Source organism: Orycteropus afer, unplaced genomic scaffold (assembly GCF_000298275.1).
Source record: "Orycteropus afer afer isolate SDZICR_OR568_19922 unplaced genomic scaffold, OryAfe1.0 scaffold00181, whole genome shotgun sequence".
NCBI classification, from domain to species: Eukaryota; Metazoa; Chordata; class Mammalia; order Tubulidentata; family Orycteropodidae; genus Orycteropus; species Orycteropus afer.
In genome coordinates, this window is record NW_006921768.1 from 6,001,641 (window position 1) to 6,025,463 (window position 23,823).

A 23,823-nucleotide genomic window follows, 5' to 3' on the forward strand; every position below is an offset into this window, starting at 1 on the left:
CATTTTTCCCATCATGTTTGTAAGACTGAATAGCTTCATCATCAATTGAGATCTCACTTTAAATATGTGCAATTATTTACATACCATAAAATTATACTTGAACATGGAAAATAATTTGGAAAATATGTTGTTGAAAACATTGATATGTCAAGTTGTGAGAGTAATTTAACAGACGACAAATCTCTGGTATGTATATAGAGAAAAAATATTTGTAAAGAAACAGGTATAAACCAGGGTTATCAGAATTTGTAGTTAAAGAAATACTCTAAAAGTCCACTAAAAACTCTTCCTCTCCCATATTTTATGCTGGAAAGCTTTAGGTCCATTTTTGTTGTTGTTGTTGCTGTTTGTTTGTTTGTTATCAAAGCTAAGTGATAAATTTGTATTTAGTGGAGATATGTACTTGCGTGTTTCTCTAGCTTCATTTTTTTCCAATTATATTGTTATCCAAAAAGATTTAAATTTAAATCTAACTCAAGTTCATGCTTTCATAAGTTCACATCAAAGTGTTCTTGCAAACATGTGGCACCTGTGGGCAATTCCAATTTCAGAAAATCAAGTGCGAACTTTATTACTTGTGGGTGGAGTAGAAAGAATCAAGAAGAGTGACAAAAAGTAGACCACTTGTCCCTTGAGCATCAACCCATCAGCCACCAAAGGGCAGGAACCACTATATCTTCATATTCTTCAAGTTTCCTAGTAACAAAATAATGTGCAGATGGACCATATAAGAAGCTGTCTTATTTATTTACTGATTAACAAAGTATGATATTGAATGAACTTAAAAGTAATCAGTGTTTACCCCAATCTGTTAGGTAGATTCTTTAAGATGATTCCAGATTTACCTAAGTCATTCTGATCATGTTTACAAAAGGAATTTTTTTTCTAAGACATGTATTGTTTTTTGTTTTTTAATTCCTTCTTAATTTTCTCAATACACTCCCAATTCAAGAATCTTCTTTTTATCACAGTGCCGTTTTCTCAGATCCCTCCAATTGAGAAAGAATCAAACAGACTTGCCTCTTATGCTCCAAACTTATTGATCCATTACTTTCATAACAATCTACCTGCTTACTTTCCAATTCCTCAAAGTCCTGCTTATTTCTGGAAAGGGGGGGGCACCCACTTAATCTCCTGAATAATGGCATTGGCTATTGGCTACTGATATTTGGTATTGGCTATTGATAATGGCCTAATTTTTTTTTTAATACTTTTATATTATATCTTTTATATATCAGTGGTTTCAGTGACTTAGTAATAAATAATAATTGAATGGATTCTGACAAGTTTTATGAAAGCAAGTTTTAGTACCAAAAACATGAGTTTCAGTGCCACCATATATGTGACCTTGGTCCTGGCTGATACAAATGGTTAATGTGCTTGGCTTCTAACCAAATGGAGGGCAGTTCAAGTTCCCCCAGAAGCCTCAGAAGAAAGACTTGATTGTCTACTTCCATAAAATCAGCGACTGACAATCCTATGAAACACAGGTCTATTCTGACACAAGTGGGGTCACTATGAGTTTGAATCCACTCAAGGGCAATATTTTTTTTTTTTTTTAACCTGAGACTCAGGACAAATCACAAGATCTTTTGAAACCTCAATGTGCTTGTATAAAAACTATCCATTTACTTACTTCACAGGAGGGTTATCAAGGCTCAGTGGTAGGCCATAAGAATTTCAAAATTCAGAAAGTGTTCATAAAAGTTTATGAAAATGCTTAATAATTTTAAAGTGCTACACAAATATGTGATATCATTATTACTATTACTCATAGTAGTCTGGTCAGTTTTGCGTATTTTCCCAAATAGAGAGAACTCTTCAGGAAAAAAAAAAAAAAGAAAAATATATGTCCTAAAAACATTGCAACCATTAGCAAGCCTGGATATTTGTTTTTAAAAAATTTTATTTATTTTGCTGTTTTTGAGAATATACCCAGCAAAATATATACCAACTCAACAGTTTCTACATGTTCCATTAAGTGGCACAAGTTTACATTCTTTGAGTTGTACAACTATTCTCATCTTCTGGGTTTTTCCCCCACCACTTACATGAATTTACTGCCCCTTAAAATTCCTATCTAATCTTTCAAGTTGCTGTTGTCAATTTGATCCAATATAGAAAGTTTTTAAAAGACTACAATGCTCAAGACAGACATTTTTCACTAATTAAGCTAAACCATTGTTTGGCTCTTCAAACTACCATTTGAAGAAAATTTCAGGGGCCATTTTTGGTTTAGGGTTTAAAGATGATCTCAGGGCAATGGTTTCTGGAGTTCATCCAAACTTTATAGCTCCAGGAAGTCTGGAATCCATGAGAATTTGAAATTCTATCCTACATTTCTCCCCTTTTGATCAGGATTCTTCTATTGATCAAAATGTTCAATAAAGGTAGCTAGACACAACCAAGTTCTGGTCTCACAGCAAAGGAGGCAATTCTTCATTGGGACAATTACCAACTAATTCCATATCCTCCTTCTGTTCCAGGTGCTCCTTCTTTGGTTGCTCCAAGGAAACAGAACAAATTGCTTTCCTTTGGATGACCATTTGCAAGATTTTAAGACCCCAGGCACTACACAATGAAGTAGGAGATAGAAGAGAAGCACTAAACATGTTATTAGGCCAATTAACTGAGTTGTCCCATGAAACCATGAGATCATGATCCTAAATCTCCAAAACAAAAAACCAAACTAAATCCCATGAGACTTTTTGTTATACATAAGCAGACTCATCAGTTACTCTTTTTTTTTTTTCTGTAAATCTATCACGTAATTTTTGCCAATTTAACTTTTCATAGGTGTACAACTTATTGATAGCAATAACCAGCTATGCAACCTTACCCTTAATCAATGGGATGTTTTCATCGCTGTTATCCCCTCCTTTTTCCCTCCCTCCTGCCCCTGGTAACCACTAATAAACTTTCTTCTCTGTACATTTGCCTTTTCTTGTCTTTTTATATAAATGAAGTCATACAATATTTGCCCTCTTATAACTGACTTATTTCACTCAGCATCATGTCTTCCAGCTCTATCCATATTGTAGCATGTATCAAGATTTCATTTCTCCTACAGTAAGTTTGGTGGTTTTTTTTTTTTTTGTTACTGGCTAAGTAGTATCCCATTGTGGGTATGCACCTGATTTTGCTTATCCATTTTTCTGTCTGTTGATGAGCATTTAGGTTGTTTCTATTTTTGGATATTATAAATAATGCTGCAATGAATATTGGTGTACAAGTCTCTATTTGAGTCTCCACTTCCAAGTCTTTTGGTTTATACCTAGGAGTAGAATTGCTGTGTCATATAGTAGTTCTACTTTTAGTTTTTTGATGAACCCTCACACTGTTTTTCACAATGCCTGTACCATATTGCATTCTCACTAGCACTGGGTAAGGGTTCCAATTTCCCAGCATCCTTACCAGTATCTGTTATTTTCAGTTTTACTAAACCTTTCCATGTAAGAGTCCGTCTTTCAAATTGTCTTCTTCTTTAAGAAAGAAATTATGCCAGCTACATAAAGTCTAATGAGAGTTAGTTTATAATGAAGTGGTCATTATTGATCAATGAATAAAATAAGTAAGAAATTTCCAAGGGGAAAAAGAAAATATTATTAAGATACTGAACATTGAAAGACTTTCTTAATTATCTTTTCATCCTTCTTTTATGATCATATGTTTGTTTAACATTTTCAAAACAAAGTTGATTTTTTTAGAAGAATAAAGAAGCTAAAGGAATTGTAAGATTCAAAAAATCACTGATATTAAGTTTTTATGGATGATTGATCTAAAAAATGTATTCATTATGTTCATAAAGATTAAGGGTCATAACAAATGCCTGCTGCTTGGTATTTTCTTCTTGCTATTTTTAATAAATGGATTTACCTAACAAATCCACCCTTAATATGCACAGGCTGTACATATGCCAAGAGGCATTCCAGAATGTAGAAGGAGGAGGGGCAGAGGAAAATTCCAGAAGAATGACTTGCTTATTTATGGAAGGATAAAGACCTAAATCTAAGTGTTGCCTTTACCTCATTTAATATTCACAAAAAGACTGCAAGCATAAGTTAAGCCACTGGGGAAAAAATTTCCAAAAGTCTGTTACCAACTTAGTAATATCTAATACTCGACATGGAAAGTTAGCAAACAGAGACAACATGTGTTGAAACTAATCTGAATGGTTTTCAGCATTTCTGGGATGTTTATATTTTTGAAAGATATGACTCAAAATTTTCTTTGAATTATTTTGCTTTTCATATGGTAACAGAGAAAAAAAAGTTTTGTTTTGTTCCAACTCTCCATTAATATTTAGATAAAGCCACAATTTTCTTCTTGTTTACCAAAAATATTATCCCAGAGAATACTGCAGAAGTATGCTTTAGGTCATTTGCATTTAAAATGTCATCATATAAATATAATTAATTTTTCAATGTCATAGCTTCTTTTTCATATAAAAAATAGTCACCATCTAAAAACTGTTGTGTCTAGAGTCAGTTATTCACTCATTTATCTCTGTAATGTTTATATAGCACATATTTCCAGAAATATTTGAATGGTTAATATGGCATTAAATAGCATTGGAAAATTTCCAAGAATTCTAAATCCAATGACTCAGAAGTGAAAACAAGTAAAATTGATTTAGAACAAATTCTTGCTCTTGGTAAGCACCATGTGGACACTGTGGACAGAAAGCAAAAATCTCTAAGAAGCAGTGTGAAGTTATTCAGAAGAAGTATGACCAAACTAAGCTAAATTCTTTTATTCTTTGCATTGTTAAGTATTATTAAGTAAGCCAAATATTATGAACAGGATATCTCTTGATTTAGAAAGTGCTTGGAAAATAATGTAATGACATCCTTTTAGACATGAGGAATGGAATTCACAACTGATAAAAAAAAAAAGCAAAAAAGTGATGAATGATAGATTATCACAAACTAAATGATGATGACACACCTTTATCATCATGAGATTATGGAGACACTGAATTTTATAAATGACAGAAAGTTGTTTTTTTAAAAAAATAGTTAATGCAACCTTCATTTATAATCTAAAGACAGTATTTGTACCAAGCATAAATCCCACTATGTTCCTTCATGTGGAAACATTGTTTGGAATGTTATTCGGTTGTGGCATAACCTACACTTTAGAGGGGACTTGGCAAACAAAATTATGTTCAAAGAAATTATGAAGAGTACTGAAATATAAACATTACACAGACGCTCTGGTGGCATAGTGCCTAAGACATTTGACTGCAAACCAGAAGGCTGGCAGTTCAAACCTACCAGCCACTCCTCGAAAGGAAGGTGGGGCAATCTACTTCCATAGTGATACCGCCTCAGAAACCCAAGGAGGGGTCACTATGAGTTGTATCTGACTCGATGGCAGTGTGTTGCATTGTCATTGCATTACTGAAATCTTTGAAAACTACACAATGTAAGAATTGGTTGAGAGAACAGCTTGTGTTTTGGCTGAAAAACTTGTCTCAGAGCATGCTAATAGTTTCTTTTATTTGAAGTACAAGAATGATTAGACTTAGGCGATTAGCCTAGGAGTAGAAGTAGCACCAATAGCCACAAGTTATGAGAAGTGGAAGAAAATGTTGAACAAATAGAAACAAACTTTCAAAAAGGAATGAAAAGCAATACAAATATCAAGGATGCAGTAGAAGGGGAATTGGGTAGTGTTCAACTCCTGGTCTAATTGGTTTTTTAGTGCAAGGGCCTTGATCCAGTTACTAAGCTTCTCTGAGTTTCTGTCTTCTTATATGTAATGGTTATTCCTGCATTGAATGAAAGTGGGACAGCTGTTCAAACTAGACAGACAAGGAGAGAAAAGACTGAACTAGATGGAAACCATAGTTCTTCATATTTCTAAGGTTGTACTATTTGATGACATATATGGTTAATAACTGTAACCCCCACTCCCAAGCCCCCCAAAATAGCTCTCAGGTTCCATTTCATTTAGCCACACTTGAAGAACTACAAATCATTTCCCTTCTCCTTCCCTGTCACATATCCCCTGTTCCCCCTGTCAGGTATTAACCACTTTGCTGCAATGTATTAACTCATCCTTAGAATAGTTTTAAGCAATAAAGCTTGCTAACCAGCAGTGCATTATCAGAGCACACACAGGGGTGACCCAGGCTCCTCTCCTGAGCATCATCAAGTCTTAAGCCAGTCACTTAGTCCTCCATTCCAAATCACATAGCCCCCATCCCTAATTCATTAAACTCAGGTATAAGTATCCTTGTAAAGTGGGAGAAGAGCAGAGCAGTTTAGAACAGCCAAGGGAGACAAACTTGTCTATCAGTTTGTTGCACAGTGGTGGCTGGAGTGTTGCTGTGAGGCTGTGCCACTGGTGTTTCAAATGCCAGCAGGGTCACCCATGATGGAAAGGTTTCAGTGGAGCTTCCAGAGTAAGACAGACTCAGAAGAAGGAAGGGGCCATCCATTCTCAAAGAATTGGCCAGTGAAAACCTTAAAAATAGCAATGAAACACTGTCTGATGTATTACTGGAAAACTTTATTAATAGCCCTGAAACACTGTCTAGTATACTGCCAAAGGATGAGCACCTAAGGTCAGATGTCAATCAGAGTATGACTGGGAAAGAGCTCACCCCTCAGAGTGGAGCCAACCTTAATGATATGGATAGAGTAAAGCTTTCAGGATCACCATTTGCTGATGTGGCATGTCTCATGATGAAAAGAAACAGCTGCAAACATCCATTAATAATGGAACATAGAATATATGAAGTATAAACCTAGGAAAATTGGAAGTTGTCAAAAATGAAATGGAACACATAATGGTCAATATCCTAGGCATCAGTGAGCTGAAATGGACTGGTCTGGGACATTTGAAATCAGACAATCATATGATCTACTATGCTGGGAATGACAAATTGAAGAATGTTGTGACATTCATCATCACAAAGAATGTGTCAAGATATATCCTGAAGTACAATCCTGTCAGTGATAGGTTAATATCCATATGCATACGAGGAAGACCAGTTAATGCTACTATTATTCAAATTTATGCACCAACCACCAAACCCAAAGATGAGGAAACTGAGGATGTTTACCAACTTCTGTAGTCTGAAGTTGACTGAACATGTAATTAAGATGTGTTAATTATCACTGGTGATTGGAATGCAAAAGTTAGAAACAAAGAAGAATCACCCATAGTTGGAAAATATGGCCTTGGTGATATAAATGACACTGGAGATAGCATGATAGAATTTCACAAGACCAACAACTTATTTATCGCAAATACCTTTTTCAATAACACAAACAGCAATTATACAAATGGACTTCACCAGACAAGAGTACACAGGAATCAGAGTGACAACATCTGTGGCAAGAGGCAATGGAGAAGCTCAATATCTTCAGCCAAAACAAGGCCAGGAGCTGAATGTGGAACAAAGCATCAATTGCTCATATGCAAGTTGAAGTTGAAGCTGAAGACAATTAAAACAAGTCCCTGAGAGTGAAAATATGACACTGATTATATCTCTCCTGAATTTAGAGAGCATCTAAAGAATAGATTTCATACATTAAACACCAATGACCAAAAACCAGAGGAATTGTGGCATGATATCAAGAACATCATCCATGAAGAAAGCAAAAGATCATTAAAAAGACAGGAAAGGAAGAAAAGACCAAAATGTATGTCAGAAAAGGCTCTGAAACCTGCCCTTGAATGTAGAGTAGCTAAAGCAAATGGAAGAATCGACAAGATAAAAGAGCTGAAGAGAAGATTTCAAAGAGCAGCTCGAGAAGACAAATTCAATTATTATGATAAAATGCACAAAGACCTAGAGTTAGAAAACCAAAAGGGAAAAACATGCTCAGCATTTCTCAAGCTGAAAGAACTGAGGAAAAAAATTAAGCCTCAAATTGCAAAATTGAAAGATTCCATGAGCAATATGTTGAATGATGCAGGAAACATCAAAAGAAGATGGATGGAATACACAGAGTCACTATACCAGAAAGAATTGGTAGATGATCACCTATTTCAGGAGGTGGTACATGATCAAAAAACATTGAAGGAAAAAGTTGAAGCTACACTGAAGGTATTGGCAAAAAAACAAGGCTCCAGAAATTGATGAAACACCCATTGAGATGTTTCAACAAACAGATGTCATGCCAGAGGCACTCATTTGGCGATGCCACATGAATTAGAAGATAGCTACCTGGCCAACAGACTGGCAGAGATCCATATTTATACCCATTCGAAAGAAAGGTGATCCCATAGAATGTGGAAATTGTCAAACAGTATCATTGATATCACATACAAGTAAAATCTTACTAAGGATAATTCAAAAATGGTTGCAGCAGTATTTTGACAGAGAACTTCCAGAAATGTAAGCTGGATTCAGAAGGGGACATGGAATGAGGGATATCATAGCTGATGTCAGATGAATCTTGGCTCAAAGCAAAGAATGCTGGAAAGATGTTTACTTGTGTTTTATTGACAATGCAAAGACATTTGATTGTGTGGATCATAACAAATTGTGGATAACATTGAGAAGAATGGGAATTCCAGAACACTGGACTGTACTCATGAGGAACCTGTACATAGACCAGGAGGTTGTCGTTCAAACAGAACAAGAAGATACTGCATGGTTTAAAACCAGGAAGGGAGTGTATCAGGGTTGTATCCTTTCACCATACTAATTCAATCTGTATGCTGAGCAAATAATCTAAGAAGCTGGACTAACTGAGAAGAACATAGCATCAGGGTTGGAAGAAGGCTCATTAAAAACTTAAGACATGCAGATGACACAACTTTGCTTGCTGAAAGGGAGGATGACTTGAAGCACTTACTGACAAAAATTAAAGACTACAGTCTACAGTATGGATTACATCTCAGTATAAATAAAATAAAAATCCTCACAACTGGACCAATAAGCAGCATCATGATAGATGGAGAAAAGATTGAAGTTGTCAAAGACCTCATATAATTTGCTTCTACAATCAACACCAATGGAAGCAGCAGTCAAGGCATCAAAAGACTTATCACATTGGGCAAATCTGTTGCAAAAGACCTCTTTCAAGTGCCAAGGAACAAATATTTCTCCTTGAAGACTAAGATGCATCTAACCCAAGGTGTGGTATTTTTAATCACTTCATATGCATATGAGATCTGGACAACGAATAAGGAAGACCGAAGAAGAGTCAATGTTTTTGAGTTGAGGTGTTGACAAAGAGTGTTGAGAGTACCATGGAATGGTACTAACAAATCTATCCTGGAAGAAGTGCAGCCAGAATGTTCCTTGGAATTGAGAATGGCCAGGCTTCGTCTCACCCACTTTGATCATGTTGCCAGAAGGGACCATTCTCTGGAGAAAGAAGTCATGCGTGGTAAAGTGGAGGGTCAACAAAGGAGGGGAAGGCCCTCAATGAAATGGATTGATACAGTGGCTGCAGCGATGGGCTCAGGTATAGTAGGGATTGTGAGGCTGGCACAGGACTAGACGGTATTTCATTCTGTTGTACATAAGGTCCCTATGAATTGGAGACAACTTGATGGCACATAAAAACAACAAAGTGGGAGGAGGTTAGTGGTCATCTTGGATCCACCTGGGCCCCCTGCCTCTGGAAGCTAAATAGCTAGAGAAGTTTGTAAACCTGCTTTCTTTATCTTTTAGATCCTTTCTCTTCTGATTCTCTTTGTTTCTGTTCTGAATAGACATTCATGTCACTGCCTACCCCTCAGGGAAAGTTTTTCAGACTATCACTACCTACTCAGGAGGAAGTTTAAACCTCCTTGGAAAATTCCCATGACAACAGACAGAAAAATACAGTACAATATTTTTCACCTAATTTTCAGAAATTATTCCAAACAAATTTCCTTCATTCAATATGTATTTATTACGCACCTAACATGTGTAGGCACTTTTCAAGGGATACATAAGTAAAAAATGGTACAAAACTTCTTGCCCTCATAGATCTATATTATAGTGGAAGGAGGAGCTAGGCAATAAAACAAATAAATAATATAGCACAGTAGAAGGTGGTAAGTATTATACAGAACAAATATTTTAAATAAATTCAGGAAAGCTTCTATTAGGGAGTGACATATGAGCAAAAATATATTATTTTATAAGTTATAGTTTTAAAATTAAATCATTAAGTCCACTGGAAAGTGTGGTACCCTCAACCAAATCCTAAGATCAAAATAATATTCTAACTAATGAGATATTGTAGTGGTATATGAATTCAGTCCATATATTATCTTTAGGATAACCCAAGATTGCATTAAGGAGTCCTGCTAGTGGAATGGTTAAGTATTTGGCTGCTGTTGGAAAGGTCTATTGTTCTGTTCAATCCCACTGTTGTTGTTATGTGCCGTCGAGTCAGCCCTGACTCATAGCGACCCCTCCTTGGGTTTCCGAGGCAGTATCACTACGGAAGTAGGATTTCCCAACCTTCCTTCCGAGGAGTGGCTGGTGGGTTTGAACCACCAGCCTTCTGGTTAGCAGTCAAGTGCCTTAGCCACTATGCTCCCAATCCCACTAGCAGCCAGAAAAGACACAGTGATCTGCTCCTGTAAAGATTACAGCCCAAGAAACCCTATGGGGTAGTTCTACCCCATCAAACAGAGTTATTACGAGTTGAAATCAATAGCGTGCAACAATGACAAGATTACATTTGCAATTGGGTTAGGTTTTTAGCAACTTGGTGTATTTCATAAACTTTACATTTAGAATTTATATTATGCACACACATATTTCTATTTTTCTTATTTTAACATCAAGTTACATTTAAAAAATATTTAACCTTATGGTTTTCTCTAGGAGCTCTGGTAGCATAGTGTCTATGGCATTTGACTGCTAACCAGAAGGCTGGCGGTTCAAACCCACCAACCACTCCTCGGAAAGACGGTTGGGCAATCTACTTCTGTAGTGATGCTGCCTCAGAAACCCAATGAGGGGTCGCCATGAGTCCGGTCTAACTCCACGGCACATAACAACAACAATAACAACATGGTTTTCTCTCAATATACCCTATTGAAGAGATATAAAAATATCACAAGGGCTTAAAGTAGCATGATTAAGTTATATGTGAACTTCTGGGATATACGGAATATTTATTTTCTATAAAATTATGTACAGTTAAACTTATTCAAGCCTAAAAGGGCAGCTCATAATCTTACAGAATGTTCACATGTGGAAGTAAGCACATAATAACACCAGAAGTTAGGTTTTTGCACCTCATTCAAGCCTTGTTCTTCAATTGCTGAAAATGTTTAGTGCAACATTGCTGTATAACTGTAATGAGTTGGCCGCCTACTGATACAAGCATACTGTATGGATATTGCTATTCCTTCTATATTTTCCTATTAGTAATATACATTAGTTTTAGAGAGAAAAAATGAACATATGAATATACTTACATGTCCTGTTAATTTAGATGCTTTCTCAAATTCTTCACCTTCCTCCATCAGGGTTTCTTCAGTTCCAGGTAATGAATCTATTTTTATAAAATGAATGAATACATTACAGTTATATATTAATTTTCAGATACATAATGTAATTCTCTGATAATTAAACTGCTATGTAAACTTATTATGAGATATACTTGATTATCTTTTATTGTTTTAAAATGTTGTGAATACATTGTATACTAACAATAATTGGTAGGCAAATGTGTGCAAAATAAGTTGCTCTGTCTACTCCGGAGCAATTTTTATAAGTGTACATGATTTTCAAAATGTAAGTGATTAATTCTTTGAGGTTTTTTTTTTTAATCACATGGGAGAAAATGAGTCTTTAAACTTGCCACGTATTAGAGTTTATCTAGCCTCCTCATTTTACAGAAGAAATGGAAGCTGACAAAGACAATATAATTCTGTCAAAGTCTAACAGCTTTTGGCAATACTTGGACTAAAAGCTAGATTCTATTGCTTGAGAAGGCTAACAGGAATCTAGTTTCATCCATTTTCTTCCAGCCATTGTGTTTACTTTTGCTGCTTATGTCAGAACACCTTTTTTTTCATAAAACTATACCTATTCATAGAAGTATTTATGCTCATTGAATCAAGTTCTATGTTTATACAGGACAGAGTTGACATGAAAATCACATTAGCACTTTTGGATAATGCCAGTAATATTTAATTATTGAAACTAGTAATCTGATTAAGTAGAAAGGAATGCATTAAATCAGAAATTCTTATTTTAGAATCTGATCAGATCTACTAATATTTAAATGTGAACACTGCAGGACATCAACACTTCAGGAAAAGAGCTTAAACATAATGAATGCATTTTTCCAATGGGAGCAAGTATAATCAACAACATATTACAGATATATTGCTTAATTTCCCAAGAATCTTAAATTATAACCATTCTCAGTGACTATATAAATGTGATTGCTGAATGATGTATATCTGTAGATGGGTAGATAGGAGGACTTCTGATAAAATTTTTAAAATTAATGGGAAAATATTTAAGTTGTGTTTGTATTTTGTCTACCTTTGTGGTAGGACCCATGAGAAACACAGGAAAACCTTAAGAAGCATGTAATCCAATTGAGATGAAAAGAACAAACATCCAAAAAACAATTCAAGAGAAATTGGGAGTTGAGGAAAAGGAAGCGTAGGTATGGGCTGGTCGTCAGGGAGACTTGCAGTAGACCTTGTAGCATAGGATCTGACTAGGCAAAGGGGAAACATACAAAGGAAGAACATACTAGTCAGAAAAGAAAGGCCAATGTCAGGATATAGATACAAAAATACCAATGAGGAGAGGGTAGGCTGAGTAAAAGGACTACTCACTGCGGTCGAGTTGGATCTGACTCATAGTGACACCTCCTTGGGTTTCCAAGGCAGTATCTCTACAGAGGTAGATTGCCCAACCTTCCTTCCAAGGAGTGGCTAGTGGGTTTGAACCTCCAGCCTTCTGGTTACCAGTCAAATGCCTTAGGCACTATGCCACCAGAGCTCCCGAGTAAATGTCAACAGCTAAGTAAATGTCAACAAATGGTGATATGGGACCTTCATGTCATTAATGGCACATTGCTCAAATGTCATTATCAATGTTAAAGGTTTATATTGAGAGTGCACCATGTCAGCAATAATACAATAGATTTATGTATATATAAACTATTATCATTTCTTTGTATAGCACTAAACAGACACTTTTTTATGTTCTCACACCACTGTATTTTTAATGTTTATTAATTATATTTTGACATACAAAGATGTATATATATATATATATAGTATATTTATATATATATATAGTATAGTATATAGTATAGAATATATACATATAGTATAGTATATTTAAATCACAAAGCACAATAATAAAATCAACATTCTAAACTCACCACCTAATTTAAGAATTAGTGCATTTCTGATAATTTTCATATACCTGTGGGCTCCTTTCCTCTTCCATCTCCCTATGTCTACAAATCCCTTGAAGATAAACAACTATCTGTGCTTTCATTCTATTTTCCTTATCATTTATATATGTTTTCCCAAAGAATATATTATTTAGATTTGTTTCTTTTTAAATTTGATTAAAAAAATGGCTTTTTATGACTGGCATCTATTCAATCAATGATACATTTTTAAGACTCATAAGCTGGAATCTGCCCATGTCAGTTGTGAGATATCTTATCTGTGGTGAGTGATGTCAGAGTGGTTACTTGGATCAGCAACAATGGTGGGAGTATTTGCACCATGGAAATCATCAATCCCTAGAAATCAGGGGATTTCTTTTTCAGAGAACATATTGTTAAACATTTAGTAGTATACTACTGGTTTCATCTATCCTATATGTGTTGTTAAAACACATTCAACTTCCAACAGGGTAAAAATTCCTAAATTTATAAATTTTCCTGCTGAATACCTACAGAATCTTGTATACTAACAATGCAGCTATGAACATAGCTGCTCACATTCTCTACCTAGTACATTGGACTTGTTTCTCTATGATCTTTAGGAGTAGAATTTCTATGTTACCAGGAAGGACCAGTCCCTAGAGCAGGATATCACATTTGGTAAAGTAGAGTGAGTGAAAAGGAGGAAGACCCTCAGTGACATGATTTAACACAAAGACTGTAACAATGGGAACAAGCATAACAATTGTAAGAATGGTACATGAATAGGCAGTGTTTTATTCTGTTGCACATAAGGTCTCTATGTGTCAGAACTGACTCAATGACACCTAAAAAACAACAGCAATGCTATATAAATGTTCAACATCTTCCAATAATGGAAAATTATGTTCCAAAATTATTTATATTTCACTAGTAATTTATGACTTAGAAAGAAAACTGTGCAATCTACTTCTGTGGAGACACTGCTTCGGAAACCCAAGGAGAGGTTGCTATTGAGTCGGAACCAACTCGCCTGCAGTGAGTGTTTTAGAGTAATATATGAAGTGAGCCCTGGTGGCTACTGGGTAAGGCATTTGGCTGCTAACCAAGAAGATCAGTCATTTAAATCCATCAGCTGCTCCTCGGGAGGAAGATGAGGCAATCTAATTTACAGCTTTGGAAACCCAATGGGGGTCTCTAATGAGTCAGAATTGATCAGTGCCAGGTGAGTTTGGTGAATTTCAGTAGTATATGAGTTCCGTTTGATCTATATCTTCACCAGCTCTTAGTTTTGCCACTTTCCTTAATTACTGACCAACAGATTGTGGTAAGATAGCATCTCACTGTGGTCTTAATTTGCTTTTCTCGGATTACTAGTGTAATTATGCATTTTTCATATGCTCATTGGCCAACTTTGTTTCATCTCCTGTGAAATAAATGTCTATTCATCTCTTGTGTGTATTTTTCTACTGGTTGTTTTTCTTTTCTTTATTAAATTGTATGTATTCTTTATATATTTTCAATATTAATCTTTGGTCAGTGTTATCTGTTCCAAATAAGTTCTCACATTTTTTGTTTTCTTTATTAACATTTTTGGCATCTATTGACAATTTTCAATAGTTGAATTTCTCAATTATTTGTTTTATGGCTCGGTATGATTGTATCTTATTTAAGATGTCCTTCTAGATCCAGAATAAAAGGAAACATTTACTATAGTTTCTCTTCCAATTATCCTGACTGGATGTGCCAACTGCTTCCTGCCAGAACACTGACTAGTGAACCAGGTGATGTGTTTTATATACAGTAATCATTTGTTTATTTATTTAGCAAAATTTTGGAGTGATCTGACATGAACTTCATATACTAAGTTAAGGGGTTTGAATTTTATCTGTAGAAAATGAGGATGAAATGAGAAGTTTTAATTTTAGACAGAGAAATATAATAGTGCAGGGAGATACTACTTAGAGGGATGCTATACTAGACAGAGGAAGAGGAGAGCTGCCTGGATGGAGGAAGTGGCAAGGAGGATGATGAGGAAGCTAGACTGGAGTTTGAAAGTGACATTGATTAGATTTTATGACCAATTTAGTATAGGGTAAGAGAGAAAAAGAAAACAAACATATACACAAGAAGAATTGCTAGCAAGTCAATTCCAACTCATGGTGACCCTGTATCGACTTGTGGCCACTCCATGTGCTTCAGAGTAGAACTGCTCACCATGGGGTTTTCAATGGCTGTGATTTTTCAGAACTGATCACCAGGCCTATCTTTTTAGGTGCCTCCTGGTGTATTTGAATCACCAACCTTTCAGTTAGTTGCCAAGTGCTTAACCATTTTCCCTATCCAGGGACTTCAGGGATGAAAAAGAAGGAGTAAAATAAAGTATGATATTGACACTTCTGGCAGGGAAGACTAAATGGAACCTATGATGTGAGAATGAAAATTAGGGATATAGCAGGTCTCAAGTTGCAATTTATGGAGAGCCAGCAGTTCATGTGGAGCTCTAACAACAAGTTGGAATTAGTAACATTTTGGGCATAACCATCAAATGGTTGATCTGTTTGTACTTTAGGCAGGTGCAGGCAATAAGAAGCTTCTCCTTGACCTGCACTCTTCTTGCTTGCTTTTCCCCACTGATCTTAACCTCATAACACATACAGCCCGAAGAAGTGTGCTGGGGGTAGACATGTAACTGGCAGCTACAGTTGATTTGAGGCAGGAGAAGATTTGTAGTTCAGTTTCATTTTTGTTTTTTATTTAACCTTCAAGTGCCACTAAAACTACAATGAGTATTTCTGGATTTAAAACTTACCCAAAGAATCTGGGATTATTTCATCTGGAGAATAAAGTATCTGTGACGTCTCTTCTGTCCTTTCTGCCAAGTTGTCTCCTTGAAGCCTAAATAATTAAAAATGATCATTGAAGCCTCTGACAATGCTGAATTATACAATATGAACTACAAAATACCAGTGATGGGACTATGAACTTCTAGACTCTAAAAATCAGACATGCTTCTTCAAAGTTGAAATAAACATTCACCAAAGCCATTTCAAAATAGTATTTTTCTGTTTTACTAACCTATAAGTAAAAGTATTCTATCTTTCCTCCTGTGTATATAGGAAAATTGTTCTAGGTAAAATGTGCTTGTGTTCTATGTCTGAGTGGAGAAAAGATTAGAAGCAATTTTTTTTTACTGAAACTACAATGGAGAACTGGACAGAAGGAAAGCAATGGCCTAACAGCATGATCACCTTAATTCTAGGACCAGGGGACATGAAAGGGTTTTCATGATTATACAGGCATTTGTCAAACTGAATTCTCCAAGTCACTTACTCAGACAACCTAGTTTAAAGGCCTCTATGTCATAGTGCCTAAGGCACTTGACTACTAACCAGAAGGCTGGTGGTTCAAACCCACCAGCCACTCCTCAGAAGGAAGATGGGGCAATCTACTTCCATAGTGATACTGCTTCGGAAACCCAAAGAGGGGTCGGCTACGAGTTGGGTCCAACTTGACGGCACATAACAACAACATGTCAAAATAAAGCTCAATAGTGGAAATGGAGATTACTATTGTAACTGCCAATGATTATTGTAAAAATGTGCTCTTCTTCAAGAATGGAAGACTGTGCAAGTAATTTTCAACAACAGATTGCTGAGCCTCTGTGTCTCATCTTTATAATCAGAAATCTAGATTAACAATGTCTAGTTCAAGTAGTCTTGGCTTATATTACCCTCTAAAATCACATAATAGAGGGAGGAGGAACTCAGCAATAAATGTTGTGAACTTTGCCCTAAGAATAGCAGAATAAAAGACAGCTCTGCTAACCTTGGAGGATGGTGTATATATATCAAACAAGCCAGACTGGAAGTTCTTACCAATGTCTTTTCTTTTCTTCCTGTATTTAGCTAACAGCAGGTATTCTTATAAGTAAGTACTAATATATGCATAATAAAATACATTAGAATAAAAAAAATTAATTGAAGTACTACTATTCATCACTATGTTGTTGTTGTTGTTATGTGCCGTCGAGTCGGCCCCGATTCCTAGCGACCCCTCCTTGGGTTTCCGAGGCAGTTATCACTACGGAAGTAGGATTGCCCAACCTTCCTTCTGAGGAGTGGCTGGTGGGTTTGAACCGCCAGCCTCCTGGTTAGCAGTCAAGTGCTTTAGGCACTATGCTACTAGAGCTCTCATTCATCACTATACAGGTTCAAAATATACAACTACTTTATATCTTTGCTTTTATATACCACATTGGAATAATAAAGTGTATTTGATTTTTATAAATTCAGATATACATGAACATCTTTTTATCTTTAAAAATTATAAAAATTGTAAATTATAAAATTATAAATTATAAAAATTGTAAATTACATTTGTATATTTATTTTGATAATATTAAGTTCTGCATATCTCTGTATATATATTATATAGTAATGTTCACATATTATATTCTATATACAAAATCATACTTATTGGAATATATGAGCTAATTTTTAAAATTTCAATGGCAATTTCCTAATAGTAATAACATGTTTTGTTAAGACATGCATAGCTTTATCATTTTAATTAATTTTTTAGAATTTTATTTTAAAGAAAAAACACCATTTTGAATGAATGTATTACCAATATACTTCCCAAATCTTCTCTACTATTTCTTCTTTATTGTATTTATTACTATTTTTTCTTTATTGTATTTATTTCCAATAGTTAGAAGAACTATTCCAATAATAAGAAATATAAAATATCTTCTTTTTTTGTTCTCTTTGTCTAGACCTTTTCCATTAAAATTATCAGAGAGAAATTATATAGGGACTGAAAGTTGTAAGTAAAAATTTGTCATTAAAAATTCATAATTAGCTCCAACACATTTGGGTATTTAATATTAGATTAAAAACCTGAATGAAAAAAAATCTTAAATAAAGGTAGTGGGGGGGGGAGTTATGTAATAATCATGTCCAGCTTCACCCAGCCCCTAGAGCCTGGCACTTTGAACTTGTCCTTAAAGCCTCCAAACTGTAAGAATAAACTCCTGTTTGTTAAAGCTATCCCATTTGTGGTATATTTCTTGTCAGAGCGGCTCCAGGTAACCAGAATAACTGCCTTCCAGATACCATTACAAGTTGAGTGTGCCTTGACTTGGCACCATTTCCTTTGCAGAGTGCTTCACATCCTGCTATCCTTGAGTACTCTGCCAGTGTTTCCCAAACTGTAACCCACATAGCACTATTTCTGTAAGAGGTTAATAGACACTGAGCAAATAAAGGTTGTGTGGGCAAGTTCAGGAAATAACAGTCTCAATAAAACTTAACTCTCTTTTTAAAAAATGCAGCAGTTCCATTCCTATTGCTACTTCCAAACCTTTTCTCTTTGCTCTCTAAAACTTCTCTTTCCTATTAACGAACTCCCCTGCATTCTCAGCCCATAGACAGAACATCTGCTGTTTCTCTTTGTCAGACTGAAACGCTGATCTCTTTGAAAAGGATCACTCTAGCTGTTGTGTTGACAATACGCTGTAGAGGGCAAGCACACAAGCAGGGATACTACTTAGGAAGTTATTACTTTAGCTTTGGTGAGAGATGCTTGCGGAGTCCTTGGGTAATATAAATGGATAATATGTTCTGCTGCTAACCCAAAAGGAGCTCTGGTAGAGTAGTGCCTAAGGCACTTGACTGCTAACCAGAAGGCTGGCGGTTCAAACCCACCAGCCACTCCTCGGAAGGAAGATGGCAGCAATCTACTTCCGTAGTGATACTGCCTCGGAAACCCAAAGAGGGGTCGCTATGAGTCGGTCTGACTCGACGGCACATAACAACAACAACAAGCTAACCCAAAGGTTGGAGGTTTCAGTCCACATAGAGGCAGGCACATTAGAACAAAGTCCTGGCAAGCTACTTCCAAAAATATCAGCCATTGAAAACCTTATGGAACTGAGCTGACAGCAAATAGTTTGCTGGTTAGTTTGGGGGCAGGTTAAGTTTGAAAGACCTTTTAGACATCTAAGTAGAAATGTAGGGAGCCAGTTAGTTACTTATTTAGAGATATTGAATAGACCGTCTAGAGATAGAGTTGCCCTTTCTGGGCTCCAAATTTCTACAAAGAACAACAGAACATGATATACTTGTATTTAACTCAGCTATTTTGAACACCATGATACTCTGTTTCACTGCAAAATAAATAGTATACCCTGATAAATGTAAATTAGATCAAGGGAACCACAAGAAACAGTTCTGGTTTTAAGAAATTTTGAACTATTTTCTTCAAAGAGTTAGAAAATTAACTTATCTTTCTCCTCCAAAATCTGCTTTTAATTCACAAAGCCTCTTTCAATACATAAATCATCAAGTTATTTCTAAGTCTCTTTCTAAAAGTTCATTTTCCATTTCAGGATTCCAGTATGTTTCTCCAAATTTATTTTTAAGGGAAGTTCTAACAACTTATTGTCACTCACTCAATTTTGAAGTTTTAAAAAAGTCAAAATTGTCATCAACACCAAAAATTTATTGAGGACCTTCGAAGGCAAAACCCTCCATTGAGCACTGAAGCCTGTAATTTGGAATAAAACCTGAGTGTGTTTGCATGGTATTCCCAGTTACTTTGAAAACAGGTCAAAGTCAGAGACCAAGTTTGACATTCTCCATTTCCTCAGTGGGGCCTCACACATTAATTTACACTTGTGCCCCCAGAGTAACTATATCTATCAGAATTCCCGGAGCACTTTTAAGAATCCCCCCCACCTCCCACCACTGCTGCATGTAGTGCGGTATCATTCATCTAACTTGGATGAACCTTGAAAACTGGCTGTATGACATAAATCAGTCACAAAAGGACAAATATATGATCCCACTTATATGAAAAATCTAGAATAGGCTAATGTATAGAGATCAAAGTTTATTAGTGGTCACCAGGAGTGGGAGTGAGGGGGAAAGAGGGAGCCATTGTTTAGGGTGCACTGAGCTTCTGTTAAGGGTGATGGAAAATTTTGGAAATGATAGTGGTGATGGTTGCACACCACGGTGAGTGTAATTAATGTCGCTGAACTGTACATGTAAAAAATGTTCAAATGGCCAATGTTTTGAGAGATTTAAAAAAAAAAAAAGTTACTGTGGCTTTATGAAACTTTGCTTGCCCTCTGCAGTCCCAGTTCTTTAGAATATTATTACCTGGAGTTGCTTTTACTCATCCTCTTTTCCAAACCTACTTACTGCATCTGGATTCTGCCATTAGTCCCAGCTGTTCCAGTTTGATCCAGTGGTGGGATTGTCTTCTTACTTTAATTCTGAATTTGCCCTCTGACACCTTCTCAGATCCCTCAAGCAAGCAACAGTCTCTGTACCCTAGATACAGCTCTACCTCTCAGAACCTCCTCAAATACTACTGTCTGCAGATTTCCTTTCCTCAGAGAATTTCCAACAGTACTTAAAGTTCCTGTTTCTTATATTAGTATATTCATTTAAAAATGTTCTCTATAGAATTCTATGTCTGTAGGCTTCTGAGTCTTGTCTATATCACATGAAGATACTAGCAACACATCAAGAAGAAGCACTTTTAACTAAGAGTGGAGTGGAATAGAATAACATGCACCCTTATCGGTGGATGTTCCTTAAATCCTTTTTATTAAACTCTCTCCCTGCTTCACTGGAATCTCTGAGCATTATTCTCTAAAATGTTGATGGCAACAGGGAACTAAAAACCACACTCTTTCCTGTTAAATTTACCTTTTAATTTCCTATCTTCCAAAAGTGAGATATGGCCTACTAACTATCTCTAACTGTCTAATCAAATTTATGGTGCTCTCACATATACATGATTGCAGACATGCAGCTGCCATAGGTGGCCTCTTATCTGGGCTGCTAATTACTCTCCTGGCACAGGCTTATGAATTTTAAAACCAAATCTAAGGAAATCACATGTGGAGAATGGATAGGTTTTATCATCAAGCTTTTCTGCTTTATCTCAACTCTAATGTAAAAAATGTCAACATAAAAGGAAGTAGAGAACATCAGGTTGAAGCAGGATTGTCTCTCAGCATACTTTGGAATTCTCAAGCCAGCTCTCTCAAGCAGATAGGACCAAAATATGGATCACCGACTCACACAGCTTGACCATGTGACTATGTGCACAAAAGATGGCCCTGGGACTTTCCATCCTTCCTCAAACCTCAGGCAGCCATGAGAAAGGAGTAAGTTCAAATCATCTGACTGCTCTGAAGCAAAGGAAACTGTAAGAGAAAACACCTAAACAGGGAATATCTGAGTTAAAGGCAGCCCTGTGTGTTGGAATCAGCTGGCTCCTGTCAACACAAACTTCCATGATCTTGTTTAACCAATTTCATCTCTATAAATAACATGGAGGCGTGAGGATGTCCTTTGGATCTGCCAGCATCTCTAGAGATGACTCACTGATGGCACAAATGGTTAATGCACTTGGAGTTTGGAGTCCACCCAGAGGTGCTCAGACAAAAGTCCTGGTAATCTACTTTGACAAATAAACCACTCAACCACTAGGGAGCACAGTTCTATTCTGACACACAGCAGGTCACCATGAGTTTGGGTTAATTTGACAGTAACTTAATGGGACTGGACTGATCAAAATGTAGGCAGTTAAAGTCTTTGTTTGACACTAAAGACTAGTGGTTCTTAAACTTCAATGTGTATTGAAATCTTCCAGAGAACTTGTTAAAACTCAGATGGATGGGTACCACCCAGAGTTTCTGATTCAGCTGGTCTGGAGTTTTTAATAAGTTCCCAGGTGATACTGATATTACTTACTGGGATTACTCCTCATAGTGCCTCCTCTTTACAGTTATAGAAGGAGATAGACTCCTTCCTAATGGTCATAGTAATGTTATACCATGTCTGGAAAGCAAAAAGTAAGATTCTACCAGGAATGTTGGTGCTTTTCTTCCTGTAACTTGTTATATTTTGATTTTTAGCTAAATGCTAAATATTATGCCCAAATATATTATGATTCCATCTCACTGAAGTTGAAAAGAGAAGCTCTTATGGTTAAAGCATTTAGCTGTTAACTAAAGTTCAGAGTTCAAACTCACCAGCAGCTCCACATGAGAAAGATGAGGCACTATGCTTCCCTAAAGATTTACAGCTTTGGAAACCCTACAAGGCAGTTTTACTCTGTCCTAAAGGGTTACTGTGAGTCAAAATGGACTCCATGGCAGGGTTTTTATTTATTATTATTATTTTTTGAACGGAGGCTGAAAATCTCAAAGCCCTACTCCACTATGCTCAGGTCATAGCATATTTAGCTTAACCCAGAGAATTGTTTAGTCAGCAGACATCTAGTTAAGCAGCAGATGTGAAGAGTCTTTTAAAAGTGCTGATTTCTAGCAGGTTGAAAAATGGGATTGGGTGGGGAGCCAAAACCCCCTTTTAAATAATTGCCAAAACTTTCATTCCTCCCTCAGCCCATTCTTTCCTTTAATCAGAGGCCCCTGACTCATGGTATTGAAACTCAGGATTGCCTCACATATGTCCATTATAGGAGACCACCCCCCTCTTTTGTATATCCCCTACACACATCTGCTAGATAGCTGGATTCTTTTATATGTGCCCAATTTCTTTGTCCTCTTCTCTCTCTGGAGGGTAAAAGAAACTCAACACTATCAGACTATTTTACACCGCAGCACTTGAAGTGACAACATGTTACACTGCCTTAAGAAAGTGATTTAAGTCCCTTTCATTTTTTTCCCCTCCCCCCATTTCATAGGCTTTGGAATAATTGAAATTAAATTGTGATAACTGGTAGAATTAGACAAAATACTGAAGTTCTCAGATCATTAAATAATATTATTTCTAACCAAAGAAAAGCAAGATTTTAGCGACAGCCTATCTGCTCATAGGGGCAATTGAGAAAAGGTTGCCAGTAACATGCAGTGTTACATTGAGACGTTACTAGTAGATATGGGATCAGGATGAAGAAATGAATCATGGGCAGCCTCATTGCTGCCCTTCTTGAGAAAGTTATACTGTTGTATGAAGTAAAGGAAGGGAATCCAAGGAAACCACACCTAGTTTCATCTAATTTAAAAAAAAATGGGAGATAGAGATCATGGAAAATCTGAGAAGATATCCTTGGAAATCTGACACCACTATGTTCTGAGGTTGCAAACTAAGGAAGGTAAACTTCCATGCTACCATGTCAAACAGAAAGAATGTCCCAAGTGGGAATCTCAATGACTTTGTTTCTCCATAAAACTTTAGAATCCTTGGATATTCATGAGTTCAGAAATCTGTACCATCCATCTGATTGAAAAACTTCCCTGGAGAGGTACAAAGAGAAGGAATCAAAATGCAGAACTCATGTATAAGGAAACCATAAATTCAGGAGATGAGTGGCAAGCTTTGAAATCATTTGAATAACAGAAATTAAGATTAAGTCAAAATAATTCCAACGCCGATGTTCATCGCAGCACTATTTACAATAGCCAAAACTTGGAAACAACCTAGATGTCCAACAACTGAGGAATGGATAACCAAACTTTGGT

At 36.2% G+C, this 23,823-nt stretch overlaps 1 protein-coding gene across 1 annotated transcript in view; it reads right to left on the reverse strand.

The window, feature by feature from the left end:
- Nucleotides 1-23,823, reverse strand: part of CUNH8orf34 (chromosome unknown C8orf34 homolog) — a 514,153-nt gene that overhangs the window by 16,917 nt on the left and 473,413 nt on the right. The window contains 2 exon segments of the mRNA XM_007947356.1: nt 11,389-11,465; nt 16,129-16,214. Coding sequence (XP_007945547.1) covers nt 11,389-11,465; nt 16,129-16,214 — 163 coding nt within the window.